This window comes from Manacus candei, unplaced genomic scaffold (genome assembly GCF_025592945.1).
Source record: "Manacus candei isolate 608988 ecotype Guabito, Panama unplaced genomic scaffold, ASM2559294v1 h1tg000061l, whole genome shotgun sequence".
In the NCBI taxonomy this organism is placed as follows: Eukaryota; Metazoa; Chordata; class Aves; order Passeriformes; family Pipridae; genus Manacus; species Manacus candei.
Window position 1 is genome coordinate 1537191 of NW_026138109.1, and position 17964 is coordinate 1555154.

Sequence of the window (17964 nt, forward strand, 5' to 3'; positions counted from 1 at the left end):
AAGCTAAATAACCCCATCTCTCTCAGCCTGTCTTCATAGCAGAAATGCTCCAGCCGTCTGGTCATCTTTACAGCCCTGCTCTGGAACCGTCTTTCAATTGAAAACAGTGTCCCTTGTACTGGTAAAAAGTCTTTCTCCATCTTTCTTAACATATTTTTAGGCTATTCCTCTGATAGAAAGTGCTGTGGGACCATTAGATTTAGAGTTCATGTGAAGTATATACTTACTCTCTTAAGCTTTCATTGTTCATAACTGTTCTTTACATATTTACAAAAAACATAACTGGATTACAGGACACTCCAAAACTTCCAACAGCAAACAGGACTATACAAGGAATTCTGAAACACTCCAAATTCACAGAATCATCAGCAAATATCTACTTTATGAAATAACTTTTATTTTCAAAGTTTGTTTACCTGAGAATAATGAGCACTAAAACCAGCTTGAGACATTTCCATTTCAAATGAGGAGGCCTGCTGGTCTGTTGTGGCTATTAAACAGAAAAAATTGAGTTTCAAAAATAAATTAGTTTCAGTCTGAAAAAGCAATTGAAGAGTGTAATGAAAATGCTCACATGATAGTAAAGGATAGCATAAACTAACTAAACTATTGGTTGAATATAGTGTGCCACAGATTTTTATAATAAACACAGAAATAAAGAGCTATGTTAAATGCTACCATTAAGTTTGAGAGTTTCCATTTAAGGAACTTGTCCAAGAAAGTTTCTGGGCTAAAACTGACCAAATTTGAACTCAGGCTGATGGTAAGTATGTTTGGAATGTTTGATTAATATGGTTAAGCCATTTTCCACTTGAGCTAAGTGAACAATAAAACACCAGCCATGTAACCCTGGCCTTGTATTCAAGCAACTAAAAATTTGTAGGCAGCTGGAGGAACTTTAAATGAAAAACACTTGATGTTTGTATGAACCTCTGCAAAAACAACACAGGAAAATCTCTGCTGTCCAAGATTCATAAGCCTTAGCAAAGGGCTTGGGAATGATAATCCTGCTCAGAAAATTACATGAAGATGTTACTGATTCTCATAAGTGACTTTATAAAAAAAGGTATTGATAAGTATCTTGTCAGGTAGTCATATGCTAGTTATTAAACTCTGATGCACTGCTTTGCTCCCAGGTAAACTTGAAATATCATCAGGGAAGAAAAAGTTCTGCCTTTTCCTCTACTTAAAAGGAAGATATGTAGTCCTTAACAGTCAAAAACTATTCTGCCACTTTAAGTGACCAAGTAAGGGAACGACATTCTGCCTATTGATTCTTCCTTGAAGGGAGCTATGAAATCTGCTCTGATTTTGGTCCAGGAACAGTTCACAGTTTGCTACCAGCTGAGTGCTGAAGCGAACCCTCACTTGTGTAATGAAACTAAGCCATAGCAAGCCATGGTTGCATGAATTTCAGGCATCTGGACTATTAAATAATACTGAACTTTTGATACTCAGCAACTAAACCACAGAGGTTGCTCCCTGGGACATGATGTCTTTGCTAATTGTGGGGAATTACAGTCAGACATAGGAAGGAGACATGAACTCAAACACAAAGTGCTTGACACAAACACAGATCATTATGTTTCACAAGATGTAGCTGCTTTGCTAAGTCTGAAAAAGTAATTTTTAGGCGTAAAACTCTTGAGCTGCACATCTGCTGATAAAAAGTATTTTCATTAAGTAAAGGATGCTCCCTAATGAGCTGAGAAAAACAGGACTCTCATAGCCTGAGACAGAGGACAATGCCAGTACTGTTGGTGTGTGCAGTTCTGAATGCTGCTTAAGATAATGGCCCACAGTCTAACTTTCCATTCAGTTTCAAACTGCCAAGCATCTTACAAAGGATATTTTGTGAAAAAACATTTGTGCCTGCCTATGGGTTGGATAAAACATAAAATTGCCATGAGACACAGAGGTATATGAAAAAGATTATGTGTAAAAATCCACTGGCTGTCAAGGATGGGTTTTTGTTGGATTTGATTTTTCAACTCTCTCTTAATTTTCCTTTGAATTTTTTTAAAGACGAAAACCAAAAAGAAAACAAGAAATCCAAGAAAAAAATCAAATGTACTACTGTACTAACAAGACGCAATTTAGATTGAGAATTTAAACAGACTCAGGTACTGATTTTCCAGCAATCAAGCCATCTGTGATGCTTGGAAGCTACAATGTATGGAGTCAATCAATCTTCTCCAATTACACACATTCAATACACTGGATTCTCACCAGAAAGCTGCTTAGGACAGAATTAATATGCTTTTCTCCACCACCAGAAAAATACATGCCTGGACACAGTTGTGAATTTAGAATAGCAGCTGAAAGGCTTTGGGATAAGACAAGAAATTATGCCTGAAGGATCAGCAGAAATTGATTTATTCAGCATCATCTAGCTCCAGCCCACTGGAGCAGCTCAACCTTGCTATGTTTTGACAAAAAGCTAAAATCCCACTTTGAGTTTCTAAGCTGATTCTTTTGCAGCCAGATTACATGATTTCTGGGACTTTTGCAGAGGAGGCAACATTTCTTGTCTCATATTGGTGGTGTCTTATGTAGAAACCTTAGGACATCTCTGAGTTCCTACAGAAAACCTGGAAATCAAGAAGCATTTTGGCAATGATTAAATTAACTAGCTTGTCTCTTATGAGCTGGATGAATATTCCACATTTTTAATCTCAAATATATATTTTTTGTAATACAGTCAAGTCGATATAAAATAAAAATTGTAAATAAGGCAAATATACCAAGCAATATATAAAAAATATCAATATCCTGACACTTTATAATAAGTCTATGTTAAATAAAAAGTAAGAATATCTAAGAAATACGTATTTATGACTGCATCACTTGCAGAAAATTGAAACTGAATTCAAGGAGTACTGCAGAACTTGTTGATAGTTAAAAGAGCTACAATATGCTCTATGTACCAAAGCACTGAAGTACATGATGATGAGGATTAGTCATCCCAAGAGCCGACAATCATATAAACACATAAAATTTATACAATGTAATCAAACAGTTAGTTTCATCACCATCAACATAACTAGATTTGTTTGGATATTTTATTAAGCTACAGAACTTGTTTAATGTGCAAATGTTTTGTAATTTTTTTCTTATAATTAGAGGAATGAATTACCGAAGTCAATGGAAGGGTTAGAGCTCACTACATAGCACCAGCACAAAGTTCAAGCCAGCACAAGTTACTCTGCTGTTTTGAGGCTGGGGTTTCATGTGACAGGCTGGCACTACCTAATGGCTACTGACTAATAAAAGGGATAAGGTAGAGTGTGACAAACTAAGACCATCCCTTCAGTGGTACCTAGTTGTCCAAAGGATCAAGCTATGGCACGAAACCTCAACTTTGAGAACGACAATTTCCAAAAACTCTATCATGTTGGGTCCTTCATCTGTTGTCATGACTAGCAGTTAATTAACTTTTATTCTATATTAAGTATAGCTAATAGATGTAACTAACATTTTGTTCTGATGAGGAAATACAAATATTTTTCTCACTTTTATAGAAGTATAAAGCACAAATTGAGGGGCAAGTTTCCAATTTGTGTTTGAACAACTATTTTTCCACTTAAAGTATATTCTTTCTAGTAAACAGGAACTTAAGAAAAGAGCACCCTATTCAATGAACTTTGAAGTACTCAATGAGCCTAAGTAGGCTAAACTTTGGGCTTTAGAGAGATTAGATTATCTTCAAATTAATTTGTTCCAAAGCTGAGGGAACTAAATCTTCCAGAAAGTAAAAAGAGAAGAACATATAAGCTATGTTTTAATAAACTATGTTAATTTGTAAAAATATTTAGTAATAGCTGAAAATGGTAATATTTGATCAAATTAAATGATAACTAAAAAAAAAAACCCCAAACTGAATGTCTGAGAAATACAGCTCCAATGTAAAAACTTGAAAATGCTCTCTCAGATTTGTACTATTTCTTGACATTCAAGTCAACACCATCTTTTGTTCCAGCTGTAAACTACACTATTCCAGTAAGTTGAAATGTTGAAAAAAATAGTCCAAGTAAATAGATGTTTTCTTTGTATGACATGAATCCCTTCAGAGTTGACCAGTATAATTTATAACTAACAAACTCCGTCTCCTGTTACCAGTATTGTACTTGAGTTTGGACAGTGTTGCCTCATTTGTATGGAGAATGTAAGCAGACATTATGAGAGACTGACTTTTCTGTGCTAAAATCTTTATGAATCTTTCCAAAGGAAAAATATACCTTGCTAAGTCTATACATGAAATCCATGATAACTTGTATAGCAAAGTAATACACAATAATTATTAACTAACAAAAAAGAGAACCTAAAGATTCAGACAGAAAAACACATGATCCTGGGGTAATCTGGGTATGATCCAGCAATGTTTTTTACCTAAACCAACTCACATTCTTATTTACCCCAGTTAAAACAGTAATGTTACTTACCCCTTTAGGCTGTTGTCTCCATAGGTTCTAACTCCTCTGAATACATTCACATTGCTACCTATGATATTGATGTCTATTGTAAAATATTTTTATAATCAGCATGAAAAAAAATCTGTATAATAAATGTTATGCAGCACAATGCATTGCAAAGGAAGATAAAAGCAGATGTTCTTCTATTTGCTTCAGTTGTAATTCAGGCATGAAGTTAAATTTGAAATTACATCATACCTTCCAGGGCAAATATTCTTTCTCCAAGTGCTTCAACAATAGTTACAAGAGCTAATTCATCTGAGACATTGAAAAAATGCTTTTCAGTAGGCTTACTGGCAATTGATTTTATTTCCTCTACAAATTTTTCAGTACTTAAATTTCCTCTGCTATAGCTGCCAAGAATCTAAAGAGAATTAAAAAAAAAAAACCAAAGTCAAGGATACATTTCATAACCTATTTTAAAAGATACAGTTGAGGCAAGTTGTCAGAGAATACTGGCATGTTCTAGCATCTCTGCACATGGGAGCAATTCAAATCTGGTTCTAGATGGGGATTTCATTGCTAAAAATTACTACAGCTTCAAGGACAATGTTTTCTCCAGTGATCTGAAGGAAACCACTGAAAATCTGTGTGCTGCTGGATTCAACTTTTGGTTTATGTCTTTCTTTAAATTAAATATAACATCTTTCCTGAAGTCTTATGGTTTCATACACTTTATTGTACCAAAACAAAGAAAGAGAGCAATGGTGCGACAACAATCCAACGTACCTTCAAAATTAATGACAGAAAACAGATTATTTGAGTATAGAATACTCAAATGTAGTGGAGTTTCAACACAAATCTACCATTATTGCTTTCATATTTCTCAATACAGGTTAACCTCTGTCACGCTTATCTTCTCATTCTACTACTAAGGTTGCTAAACATGAAAATGACAGCTTTAGAATCCAGCACACAGTACAGTCACAATGAACTTGTGTTTTGCTGATGAGTTACATTTGCTGCCTTTTTTTTTTAAATAGGTACACATGTCTATCGAAATTGCTTAGAATATTAAATTTGTCCACTCTCCTCAATATTGCTTTTAACAAAAGCATTTGATTTTAAACTATCCCTCAAACTCTTCCTGACACACCTGTCATCATTAGGAAGACAGAGAGATTGCTTTTCTTATATGCTATAAAATCAGAAAGCAAATTTTTAATGTTTTTTTAGTTTATTCTGTTTTTCCTCTCTGAAATAATTATGTTTCCATAAAGATTCTGTGAAATAAACTTCTATAACAGAAATTACATTTAGAAGATGAAACATGCTTTTAAGATTCTGAATTTTCCCATTAAATTTCACTTACAGCAATAGCAAATCTCTGAATGTTTTCATCTTCACAATCATCAATCACGTCTTGTAATCTGTAGTTGTCATGTGATTCCCCATCAGTAACAATAACCATTACTTTTTGTACTCCTCTTCGTGCACCATGAGCCTCTGTGAAAGCTTCTTTCCTAAAGAGAGCATAAAGCATTTTGGAGAAAGGCAATGTCAGCATTTCTCACATGCATCATATTTGCATAGGCAACCATAAACTAAAAGACTTTATATTAACTAAGAAGTGGGAAACAGAGATTAATATTAGCCATGAACAAATACAAACAACTGCAATTGGAACTTACATGGTGGTTCACAGCCAAAGTTTCAAAAGCATTCATCCATTATTCGCTCACTTGGGAGCAATAGCAGAAAACAAATAAAGTTCTGGCACCTTAAAACAGCTTTTGGCTTCTTAAAAAGGATCCAACCAACACTCCCCCCATTCCAAAAACCCATGCAGAAAAACCTCACCCAGACTCTGGACCTGACAAGGCAAGGCTAGATGACAGCTTTGGAGGAGAAAAATACCACAAAATTCTAAGACTGGCCATATGAGTGAAAGCTGAGATCTACCACTGAAGATGGCCAAAAGTGGATGGATAGGAAGATTGCAAGAACAGATTTGCTGACAGTTTCTCTATATACAAGCCTGCAGCTGTTTATGGTGCACAGGGGCTTTCTGAACTAGATGTGGTTTCTGAGTACTTGGCAATTCTCAACTTGTTCTGCTTTCATGAACTTGTTCAGACTCGCTCAAGCTTCCACTTATATCTAAGGAAAACATTACTAGTGAATATATAAGAATTTTATTGGATTTAAGACATCATACCAACAAAACTGGTCTGATAATCAAGTAGGTCAGCAGAAGGATGCTGCACATTTCACTGAATGGTTATTTGGAAAGACTGAATGCAATCTTTTATGGAATAAAGTCATGTTGTCTTGATCGGAAAAAAAACAGAAACGAAAAAAGATAACAGGACAACATTGTACAGTTTGAAATTTTCTGAGAGATTTTGCATTTCCGATCTGTTCTATGAAAGTCAGATTTCATTTTTCTCATAAAGGAAGCATTTCTAAATATTGTTATTCCTACAATAGATCTTTAATCTCCCAATGATCCAGAAGCTGCAAAGACTTAGGATATAAAATTTCTAGTCTTTCTGACAAGTGTGGCCTCAAACATTGCAATAATCAACTTCAATGAAAACAAATTAGCATTAAAAAGTTCAATTTTTTAAATTTTTCCTCTGAAAGACCTGATTTCCTTCATCCCTCTACATACACAGTTCCTACCTGCTCCGTGTGGATATCAAATATTGTCAGCCCTTTCCTTAGGACGAAAACCTTGCTCCATGTCTATTCCTAATTCCTCCATTTAGGAGGCAGTGGCCTTTCAAAGGTGCCATCCAGCATCTAGAGCACAACTGCTCTAGATGCTGGAAAGAGTCTGTTTATCCAGCCGCCTCCTAAAAGATGTTTGCTTAGTTAAAATGAAGTCAGATGCTAGCCATATCATATTTCTAATATATGAAATGAGAATTGTCATGATATCTGTATGTTTGCTTGTCCCACATGCAGGACAATATCCTGTGAATGTACCTTGCCGTGTCTATTCCCAGGGCTGTCATAGTTTGCGTGCCACCTCGCTGGCGTATCCTTGTGGCTGCAGCCATAACATCTTCTGTTGTCGAGTATGTATTCAGGTAAAATTCATGGACTACAGTCTGTCCGTACTGAACAATTCCAACCTGAAACACACAGTTCATGTTAAAGATCAACTACAGTTAAAGGAAACATCTCTGACTCCTGAAGTGGGGTAAATGTCTGTCTGTACCAGCCAGGAAGAGAATTGAACTCTGTGTGTTTTCCTTAGTATGAAGCACCTATGTGTTTCAGCAAGACTGGCTAGCTGAACAGTCTCATGAAACATTTCAGAGTTTTCTAAATTGCATTTATTAAAAATTGGAATAAAGCCCAAAGCAGGCTCAACTCCTTGGTCTTCCTGGCTTGCTGTTATCTGTACGGAAACTCTGCTCTCCTCTAGGCAAAGGCGGACCAACGCCCCACCCACTGGTCAGAACTTCTCAAAATTGTTTTCCTTATAGCATGCAAGGTCATGGCTCACTCACAACTCTCTTCATTCCATTCAAATGTAATATTCCTACATCTGATAGTTTATTTACCCTAAACTTAGCCTAGAAACAGGAAGACTCAATTACCCTTATCTTGATGAAGACAGCGGGGACGTCCATGACATGGACGTTCTCCCAGCAGGAGGTAAGTCAAAGTATCACCTGGCAAGTACTAGAGGGGAAAACATGGACAAAATGGAATTTTGTGGCTTCTGGAAAGGGGAAGAGTAGTGTAAAGACTCTAGATGATCTTAGCAGGACAAGACTTTGTGCAAAAATCAACACACGGGATTGGAACCTAACAACAAAATGCCTGAGGGAACCTGCTGCAAAATCAAGTGTGAAATAAAAAGAGGAGCAATATTCTTAAATATTAATTAATTTTTCTCATTCATCTCTGTCAGTTTTAATATTTTGGCAAGTTCCTGACAGCTTTTACTGGGAAGAATCTACACAATGTTCCATTAGCATATTTCAATTTTATGTTACACTTGGCAATTTATAGGTGTTATTTAGGATAATGCAGTATTATGTGGCATTTATGTCTCACTCATCTATTATTAATAGCACTCTAGCATTTAGGTTCTGTAGATCAATAAGACCTCTGGGACGTTTTTGCCATCATCTTATTTTAGAAATGGTTTAGAATGTACTTTGCAATTGCTTTACAGTTGTGGGATTTTTTCAAGTACTTTCATAGCCTCTCAGATTCTTCACAATTTGTTTTTGCTTGTAGTAGAAGAGTTAGAGTTGGATAAATACTGAACACCAATATCATTATGAAATGCTAGTTACATGTGATTATAGTGGAGTGTGGTAGCAAAATCCCACTGTATCCTTTAGAAAATTTCTGTATCCTTTAGAAAATACAGCCAAATCTGGAAGAACTGATGTACGTTCAAAGTTACGACAAGTTGCTCCCTTTAAGATATTTAAATTGTTTCTTGGAGGTATGCCCTCTTCCACCTGCAGTTGAGAGAATGCAGAGGCTGCATGTTCTCCTGAGCAGCAGACCATTACCTCTGCACAATGTTTACAGAACTGGCCAGGGCACACTCTGTATTACCACTCAGAGCAGTCACGTGGCACAGACTAACCGCAAGACGAAGATGAAAATTTTAACCTGTTCCCTCCAACACAACTATTTTGTGGCGTGCATTTAAAGGGATATACAGCATTATCTGAATAGGATGCTGTTAGTCTTGTAAAAAGACTGCAGTTAACTGGCAAGAGGCTTTCATCATGTTTGGTCTTTTGGAGCAGGAGGAGTGGCTTAAGAATTCCAGTATCACGCACCAAGTGTAGACAGAGACTATTGTATGCTAGGGAGCCTGTCATGTGGATTCATTGGCTCCTTATCTGCAGCTTTGAGGATTTATTGGTATCAAAAATTGAATCATACATTGACTGCTGCCAGTGTGAAAAGTATCTGCCAGTCAGTCTTCCATGATACTAGAGACCCATATTGGTTTTGTCGTTTTCCTAAAATGATTGCAGGCTGACACTGAGTTGTATCATTTCCTATTTGAAAGGAAACATCTATGATCACAGCAAGTAAACATTTTGAGAACTTCCTTCTCAGGAAGTGAATGGGAAGAACATCTGAGTCTGAAACCTGAACCATGTTGCATAGCTTGTAAATCAGGAAGGAAAGGGGGCATGTGGTTATCTTATGGGATACAATTGTTATGTGGGACCCTTCCTTAGCACTAGCTTTGAAAACACGGATCATCATGTTCTATGTATTCCATGGCATCAAAGGTGAGGCATTCCTCAATAAAACGTAACAAAAAGCTCACCAGAACTCACAAAACACTACAAGACTTCATGTTCCAGTCCCCTACAGGATCGCAGAATAAAGTCTACCTTGTAAAATTAGAACTATATTCTATTAGATAGCAATGAAGGTTTGAGCTTTTGCAGCCTTTTAATCTTACGGAAAACTACAAGTGACACATCCACATGATGCAAATGTGCCTATGTGGGACTTCAGCAAGCCCCTGAGAATGATACTTATAGGCATCATATGTTCTGATTTTCTTGTTTAATTTAAAATAATTTAAATCTAGAAAATGCAAGAGTACTGCACAGAAGGGTGTAATTCTACTCTCCTCTAGAGAACCTATTATTTTCCCAGCATTACTGACCATAATCTGTTGAACATCTTTGTAATTTTTAACTTTGTGTTCCCTTCCCTAGCATTCCATGGCTTTTACATTACACAAGGGAATAATTCTTTAATTGTCCCCAGTTCCTGTGAAAAGTGTTGTACAAGAGAACATGCAAGTGAAAGACTGTTCTACTTTGGGACAAAACAGTTCTAAGGGCAACAATTTATTGTTTATAAGTGAATACAGCCCCTTACTTGGAAAGCACATTCTGGCTTTCCTAATAAATTATTAAGCTAATTTATTTGGCAAAAAGTAACAACAACAGAAATAACAAAATGAAAGAAAAATCATTTAGTACATGAAATCATAAGATAAGATTTTCAACATTGGGATGTGGAGGAAAATCAGAAATATTTTTGGACATACCTTTATCTAACATAAAAGAAAAGGAGATATGCCTTCAGAAGCACTAATGGCTAATAGCTCTTATTATAAGAATATCTTTATAAAGATATCTGAACTGCAAAAAAAAATTAATTCATTTTCCCACATTTAGCTTACTTTAAGACAGAGGTTACTTATAAACTATTGCAAAGATCTTTCTTTATCCTGAGTCTTTATAATACCTCTCAAATATATGTCAGTTCTTCTGAAGACAAAACTAATTGTAAGATATGACATGGCATGACTTATTAATCTACTGATACAGTCCCTTTGGAGACATAATAAGGTACAGGCCAAACATCTATAACTACCTGTGTCATATATTAATGAAAAATAAAACCTGTCTGAAAATTTCTGAAGGCCATTTCAACATTGCTTAAAGCTGGAATTGAACTTATCAAAGTATTCTGCTTTCTCTACTGAGAGAAATCCACAGAAGGTTACTCATATATAAAGGATTAAAAAAAACCCCACGCCCTCATATTAAAAAGACAATTATCTCCACAAAAGTTAAAAAAGAGGAAAAAAGGACAGGTGAAATATTGTTATTTTCTTCCCATTAGTACCATTCTTTCTTTCATAATTTCTCCTTTCTTTTTTCACTTTTCTATCATCACTTTACTTTTTTTATCTCAAGGCCCAAGATATGCAGCTTAACCATCAGTATGATGTTGTAGATTATCTGGAGAAGGTAAAGAGGAAGAGAAGGAAATGCTTCTGCAAAAGAAAAATGCCATAAAATTTGGCTTTTTCATATGAAACTTTGGGCTTTCGCTTTCAAATCTGCCAAACATGGAACACCGAACAATTTCTCTCCTAACTTGTCACAAATCTAATGACCATTGTTCATGAAGGGGATAAGTAAAAAAAAAAAACAAAAAACAAAACCAAACATCTCACAAGCCTCTAATCAAAACAAGGTTTTGAACAAGTCACACCCAAGCTGCTACAGACTCATTCTGTAATCACCTCTTTCCTTTCCTGTGCAAAACAATCTTAAGTCAGTGAAAGTCCACTGGTTTCTACATGCTGAGCAATAAAAAATGAAAATGGAAAAATCAATTTAAACAGACAGAAAGTAAACTATTATTCCTGTGCTTCTATTCTGTGCTCTCAGAGAAGAGAATATAAATAAGCCTGCTCTGTTGTTTCTCTTCTTCCCCATTGTATAGTCATTTAAACACTTTTTCTGAGAAAGAAGACGTGTAGGTGTGGGAGAGAGTATAAACCTACTACTTTGGATATGCCTGGATTCCAAGCCGGGGGCTCAGAGGAGAGGAGAGAGATGAGATATGTTCTGGGGAAGGAGGAAGGTAAGAGGGACTGAGAAAATTCCACTCAGCCTTTGCCTTCCATTTCCAGTGTTTCAGTGTCTCTCCTCCTTATCCTATTCTTATCTCCCTCTTAAATTTTTCTGCTCTGTAGCAACCAAATGCCAAAGCTGACGTTCTCAAGTGAATAAGTGTACGTGTGAGAAGAGGGGTAGCTATGCCAAACTGTGAGTACAATGGGTTTTGTAGGTGGAGATGTCAGGCTGCTGGAGTGCAGACCAGCAAAGCACCTTTTGTCCACAAGCTGAGCCACACAGATGAGGCAGCATTCCAAAACCAAATATAACAGAGGTGTGGCCATGTAAAAATTTAGGAATTGCTGGGTGAGGGAGAGGGCTGACGGTGCAGCAGAGTTGATTTCCCTGTGTACCACTCCCATGAAGGCCTTTGGGCAGAAGACAGTAATGATTTCCATGCAGCACTTGCCCCATACTGGGAAGTTCAGATTCAAGTATTTTAAGGTGGCACATGTTTGAGTGATCTTCAGTTTAAGGGACCAGGAAGAATTTCTCTTTTCTTTCTGTTAAATTTTACAAAGTGTTTTTCCTTTTCCTTACAATATCTGGAAGAAAAGTGTGTTTAAAATGACAGGACATGATTGTAAAGTTCACAGTTCATAAGTTACTTTATCGGCCAGTATTCAGCACAGCCAACAGAGGTGGCAACTTGAAAACCTCAATTAACATGAAAAATGGCAGGAATACTCTCTGCAGACAGAGATATTCTTTATGCCTTCTCACAGTCTCCTTTGTGAAGGCAGGAACTGAGTGTTAGGAGCTAACCTGAAGTTGCAAAAATGCAACACTGGCCTGCAGTATATCAAATGTTATACAGGGGCCTGGAAAATCCTTGATTTTGAGAGGTGGAAAATTGAGAAAGGGAAGAAACAGTGTCTTCTCCTGCTGTTAGTAAAAGTTTTGTGCTAAAATGTATCCCAGAGTCCATGTTTCTCCCTTCCCAGAGTTCTCCTAGAACTGATATTTACATACTCTGTTTAGCAGTGAGACATATGCCAGATCCTCAGGGGGGTAATTGGTCGTAGCTCCATTAATTCTGATGGAACTGCACTGATTTATAGCAGCTGGGAATTTGGCTCTCTCCACTTATTATATAAATGCAGCTTCTGCCATTAATAACATGCAGCTTAACAGCCACTCATTAATAATGATTTCAAGGTTTAAAAGCTGTATGCCCAACATTCCACAGAGAATGCTGCTCCAAAAAACTTACAATCAAAGGCTGGCCAAACCACGTATGTGTGCCTCGGAAGAGCAGAAATAACCTTTGTGCTATGAAGTACAAAAGAAGACAAGAAGTGGCTGTGGAGAGGAAGGAAGTGGGAAAGGACAATGTTCAAACAGCCTCACTTAATGCACTTAACTTTTGTCTCTACATTAGAAAACTGGCTTCTCCAGACTGCCTGAGCCGTGAGGGGAGGGATGGTCTTCCTGACATTGCTACTCAGTGGCTGAGTACTGACTTAGTTGTGGTTTCAGCTATTTTACTTTAGTATTCTATTGCTGTAAGTTCTTGGAATTGAAGAGGTCCATAGATGACTCTTGTCCTATTTCCTGTAAATCCTTTTTTGACTCTCAAAAAACCCATAAAATAACTACTATGTTACCTGTGTTTGCTGAGGGCCTATATCCATGTTGTTCAGGAGGCTGTTTAGAAAGGCTGTGACACTCTCCCACGGATAAATGCTGTTAGACCCATCGAGGACTATGATGATGTCCAACTGGGTTTTACACTCTGCAACACAGATTGCCACATAAAAATTGACACTAACAAGGATCAGACATATCAAACAGCTACTTATTACTTTTGTAATTAGTAACAAATATATATCTTTCTGCAGTGGGGCTGAACTGGCGTATGTAATGCCAAGAATCATTCTTCAACTTTTGCATTGTATCTCATGTGATTTGTGTTTCCTTTATGAGAAAGGGGTTTTCTTGTAAGCAGAAATTTAAGACTGGGAGCAGAAGATCACATAACTGGAGCATTCAACAGTGACTCTCTACCTTCTTTAACATCAATCTGTTTCTCTACAGTTTTTCCAAAGGACTGGGTCTTTCAACATTTTTATGCATATTACTGAAGTGGGTTTGTATTAGGTCTCAACATGCTGTCATTATTTAAAAAGAGTCTTTTGGCCATAAGTTAAAAACATAAGCAACTATTTTTAGCAATTGTGTTTGGATGTTACATAGCACTGTAATGATTGTTTATACTGAGATAAATTCCAAAAGTAGGAACAATTTAGGTTATATACGGACAATGAAAACATTTACTTAACTTGGTAATGCTGGTAGCTAAGTTAAGCAGTTCAGGTTTTTTATATATGCATATGTGTATACATTTTTCTTGTTTGGCACTTTTTATTTTCGGACACACATGAGAATTCCTGTGGCATGCATACCTTGCACAGATGGAGCAATGGCCTCAATGGTTTCAAAAGTGGAGCTGACATTAGAGCAAACGCCAGTTGTGTAATGCAAACGTCCACATTTATAAGCATAAAGTGGTCCACATGCCTTTAAAAAACAAGAAAGGGTGAAATGTTTTTGTTATGATACCTGAGGAGAAAACAGATTTTTAAAAATTGGCAAAAAGTCCTTTCTTACCAGAAACCCTCCTTTTGGGTTAGTCACTAAGGTTGTTCCAAGAGTCATGTTTTCTTTTACTTCCACAACATTAGGAACTGAAGTAGCAACTATAAATAGATTAAAATGTTAAGCATTTGGGAACATGAAAATAAAATGCTTAGGTATATATCCCCTAGTATGGAGCTTCCAGCTTCTAAAATAAAACCCAGACTGACAGTGGTTTCATCAAATATTTTAGCACCCTTCCTCCTCCTTTTTCAATTGCAACAATCAAGAAAAATTTCTGGGACTGGCTTTTATCCCAGAAAATTTGTCTGGATTGCTGTCTCACATAGTTTTCTCGAACTGCAAAATAAGAAAAAAAGTAAAAATAACAGCGTAATGAAAGCAAGATACTACTACTCAGTTTTGTTAATTAAAAAAACAAAATTCTTTTTTTTTACCTTGTGATAAATGACAACAGTTTTTATGTATGCTACTGTTATGTTACATTATAGACATTTATGTTTTCAAGGGAAAATAAAAAATATCATGACAGGCATATTTAGTGAAATTCATATTAAAAGGAAGTCTCTTTCAGTCTACATCATGTATCTCTTGACATGAGCAAGGAAATTATTAATATTTACCCATGTTATATTAAGATGCATCAGCCTAGTGACATTTTCATCAAAAGCTTACTGATGGCATTATGAAGGCTCTTGTTGGCTTTGGAGAGCTTTGAAAAGGGTAATCCATGAAATTATGCTCCAAGGCCTTTCTGGCTCCATGGCCAGGACTGCCAACCACAGAGAATTAATGCCAGTCATAATAAAGTTTTGATAACATAATCACATGCCCATTCTAAAATTATGAGCATGTTTTCCATAGGACAGTGAAAAGCCTTAAAATAAAATAATTTTTAATGTTACAAACACAACTTCCTTCCCATTCAGCTCTGGAGTCCTACATGACTTTTCCATATAGAAATATTTCTAATGCATATTTACTATCTAAAAGTCTCCTAAGATCTGACCTCTGTTATTGCTCCATATGACACAGAGATATTTCCTTTAATACCTGGCAAGTTCAGTTTTATGCAGGGTGACTGGCTGTCCCTTCCTACAGGGCATTTGTAGACATCGCCTGTTCTTTTCTCAGGTTGGCCAACTAACGGTGAACCAATAAGTACCCTGCAAATGAAATAAGTTACTTCAAATTTCTTCTATCTTACAAGGCACAAAAGTCAGCAAACAAAACTCACAGAGAGAGCACAGCTGCAGCAGGCTCTGTACTAGTAGTATGGGATGGAGAACAAGAGAAGTATCTATTATCCTAGTTCAGGTACAAGCAAAATAATAAGGATACAGAAAGGAAATAGGCAATATACCAAATTACAGCCTAGAATAACATTTTAAAAAAATTACAGTGAAAAATAAAAGCAATATTGATGGATGAATGACAAGTACTAGAAATAATACAGAAGGAAAGATCTGTTTATTTAATAAATCCTTGCTCTTTACATTATTTTAGATGAAAACCTCTTTTCAATGCTCAGAGACCACATGTCAAAGGATAGGCTCACAAGCACTCAGAAGAAGAATTCAGTCTTAAATAATGTGAGGCAGCAGCGTAAAATACATAATTTTCTCTCTCATTAATAAGAAATGTTATTATAAGAAATTTCAAATTTTTAAAATGCAGAGAAGCTGAGTGTGCCTGACATCCTATGGAAGGTGATCAGTGCTCATCAGGTTCATGTGCCTGTGCTGTTCCTTTCTCAGAAAGAAAGAGCCCTGTGAAGAGAGGTAAGTAGTCTGAAAGGCTGTTTTGTCTTTTTGCACGAGGGATTTTTTTACAGGATCCCAGTTTAACTGAGAAACAACCACAATCAGGTTCACAGACTGTTGCTGAAAAGCTCTATCTGTAGTATACAGGTAGCATTATAGAAGTTGAAAAAGCATCAAAAGGCTGTTTCATATATTTATTTTTAACTATCAACCAACAATTTTTCTGCTCTAGATGTAGATATGCTGAAAGCTTGACAATTTACAGTGGCTCTAGAGTTTAATTTCAGAGATGTCCAGACCTTGCACACTAGTTCATATCACTGTCTTCCTTTGGCTACTGGTAGAGTCACTCTTTCCAGCTCATATTATTGTTTGGTTTTGAAACAACAGTTTACAACAATACAGCTTACTTTGCAAAATCCAAGCTCCTTTCCCAAAGGTTTAAATTAACTCAAAGAAGGTCATTATTATTATTCTCTCATGACCCTCATGCAAATGTGTATTTAAACATCCTACAGTCTCAGCAATTGAGAACTAGGCTATTCAAAAGCAGGCTATGCAATTTCATGTCTGTGAACATTCCCTATGGCTAATGGTGAACACAGTGTTGCAGCGGTGGACAGACTCTGGGAGTCAGGCAGTTCTGGCACTTTCAGGGGAGATTGCTTGGGCACTGCAGAACAGTCCAAACTGGCTGTTGCTCCTGGCTGCCTGCAGGAGTCCCTGGCTTTACCAAGAATGTCAAATTACTGACAAAGCTCTGGGAAAACCAGAGCAATCTTCAAAGAATGATGGAGATCTCAGGTTTCCCAAACATCTTACCATGCAATTGTTTTTTCAGTCCCCCAGACCAGTCATCAGCCTGTGAAGCTTGTTTTAACAAGGGAAAAGCATAAGCAGGTGTTTATCAAAAGACCAAGAAGCAATGATATGAGTAAGCGTGCCAAAACGCAACCTCCACTTGGAACAACAGGAAGGAAAAGAGAGCTTAAGATAAAGGCTCCAACTCCCAAATGCAAATATATTACCAGTTGCAAGACGTAATTAGCCCTCCAAAAGGGAAGGCTGAGGGAGTACTGTACTAACAAATACTTTCCCACCAGTTAAAAAAACTCAGTTCAGACAACCTCTGACAGAAAACTTTAGAAAAAAATACGTTATACAGATTATTTAGGTAGAACAGGAGTAATTTCATGGCAAATACATTAACAGCAGGAAAAGGCAAAGACCTCATTTGGTAGATGATAAAAACAGGGCTCAGGCAAAACAGAGTACTTTCTCAGCTTCATCAGTGAGGGAATTTACCGCTTGTGTGAAGTTACTTATGTCTTTGAGGAGACAAATGGAGGTATGAATGTGTATCTTTTACTTTCCCAGTCTGTTCAGGTTTCCTCAGGTCTGTGCTTTAATTTAAGAAATATGACTGACAGAATCTGACCCTTACTTGAAAACAGAAGAATAGCACCTGAGTCAATGAATACCTCCTATTTTGGAGTGTTCATTTTAAAAAAAAGGAAAAGGGCTTACCATTTCCCTTCCTCATTTTCATACTGCTGGACTGTGTACCCAAACATGTCTTCCAGAGGCCCACTGAAGGTCATTGCATTTTTCACATCAACATTGGAAGTGTGGACAAGGTGAAAGAGAGCTTTAAAAAAGATATTATTTCAAAAAAATTAGCATGTAGCAATACATATAAACCCCAGCGCTTCTAAGGAATCAAGGTTCAATTAACGTACAAGATGGTTTGAAAGTGGCATTTGG

At 36.6% G+C, this 17964-nt stretch overlaps 1 protein-coding gene across 3 annotated transcripts in view; it reads right to left on the reverse strand.

The window, feature by feature from the left end:
* The window catches only part of ITGA1 (integrin subunit alpha 1), a 72242-nt gene that overhangs the window by 25926 nt on the left and 28352 nt on the right, over nucleotides 1–17964 (reverse strand). For all 3 annotated transcript variants that reach the window (XM_051804724.1, XM_051804726.1, XM_051804725.1), the window contains 9 exons: nucleotides 17728–17848; nucleotides 15491–15603; nucleotides 14450–14538; nucleotides 14245–14359; nucleotides 13447–13574; nucleotides 7404–7552; nucleotides 5785–5935; nucleotides 4671–4836; nucleotides 417–490 (listed from right to left, as the gene is read on the reverse strand). In XM_051804724.1, coding sequence (XP_051660684.1) covers nucleotides 417–490; nucleotides 4671–4836; nucleotides 5785–5935; nucleotides 7404–7552; nucleotides 13447–13574; nucleotides 14245–14359; nucleotides 14450–14538; nucleotides 15491–15603; nucleotides 17728–17848 — 1106 coding nt within the window. The remainder of the gene's footprint in view (nucleotides 1–416; nucleotides 491–4670; nucleotides 4837–5784; nucleotides 5936–7403; nucleotides 7553–13446; nucleotides 13575–14244; nucleotides 14360–14449; nucleotides 14539–15490; nucleotides 15604–17727; nucleotides 17849–17964) is intronic.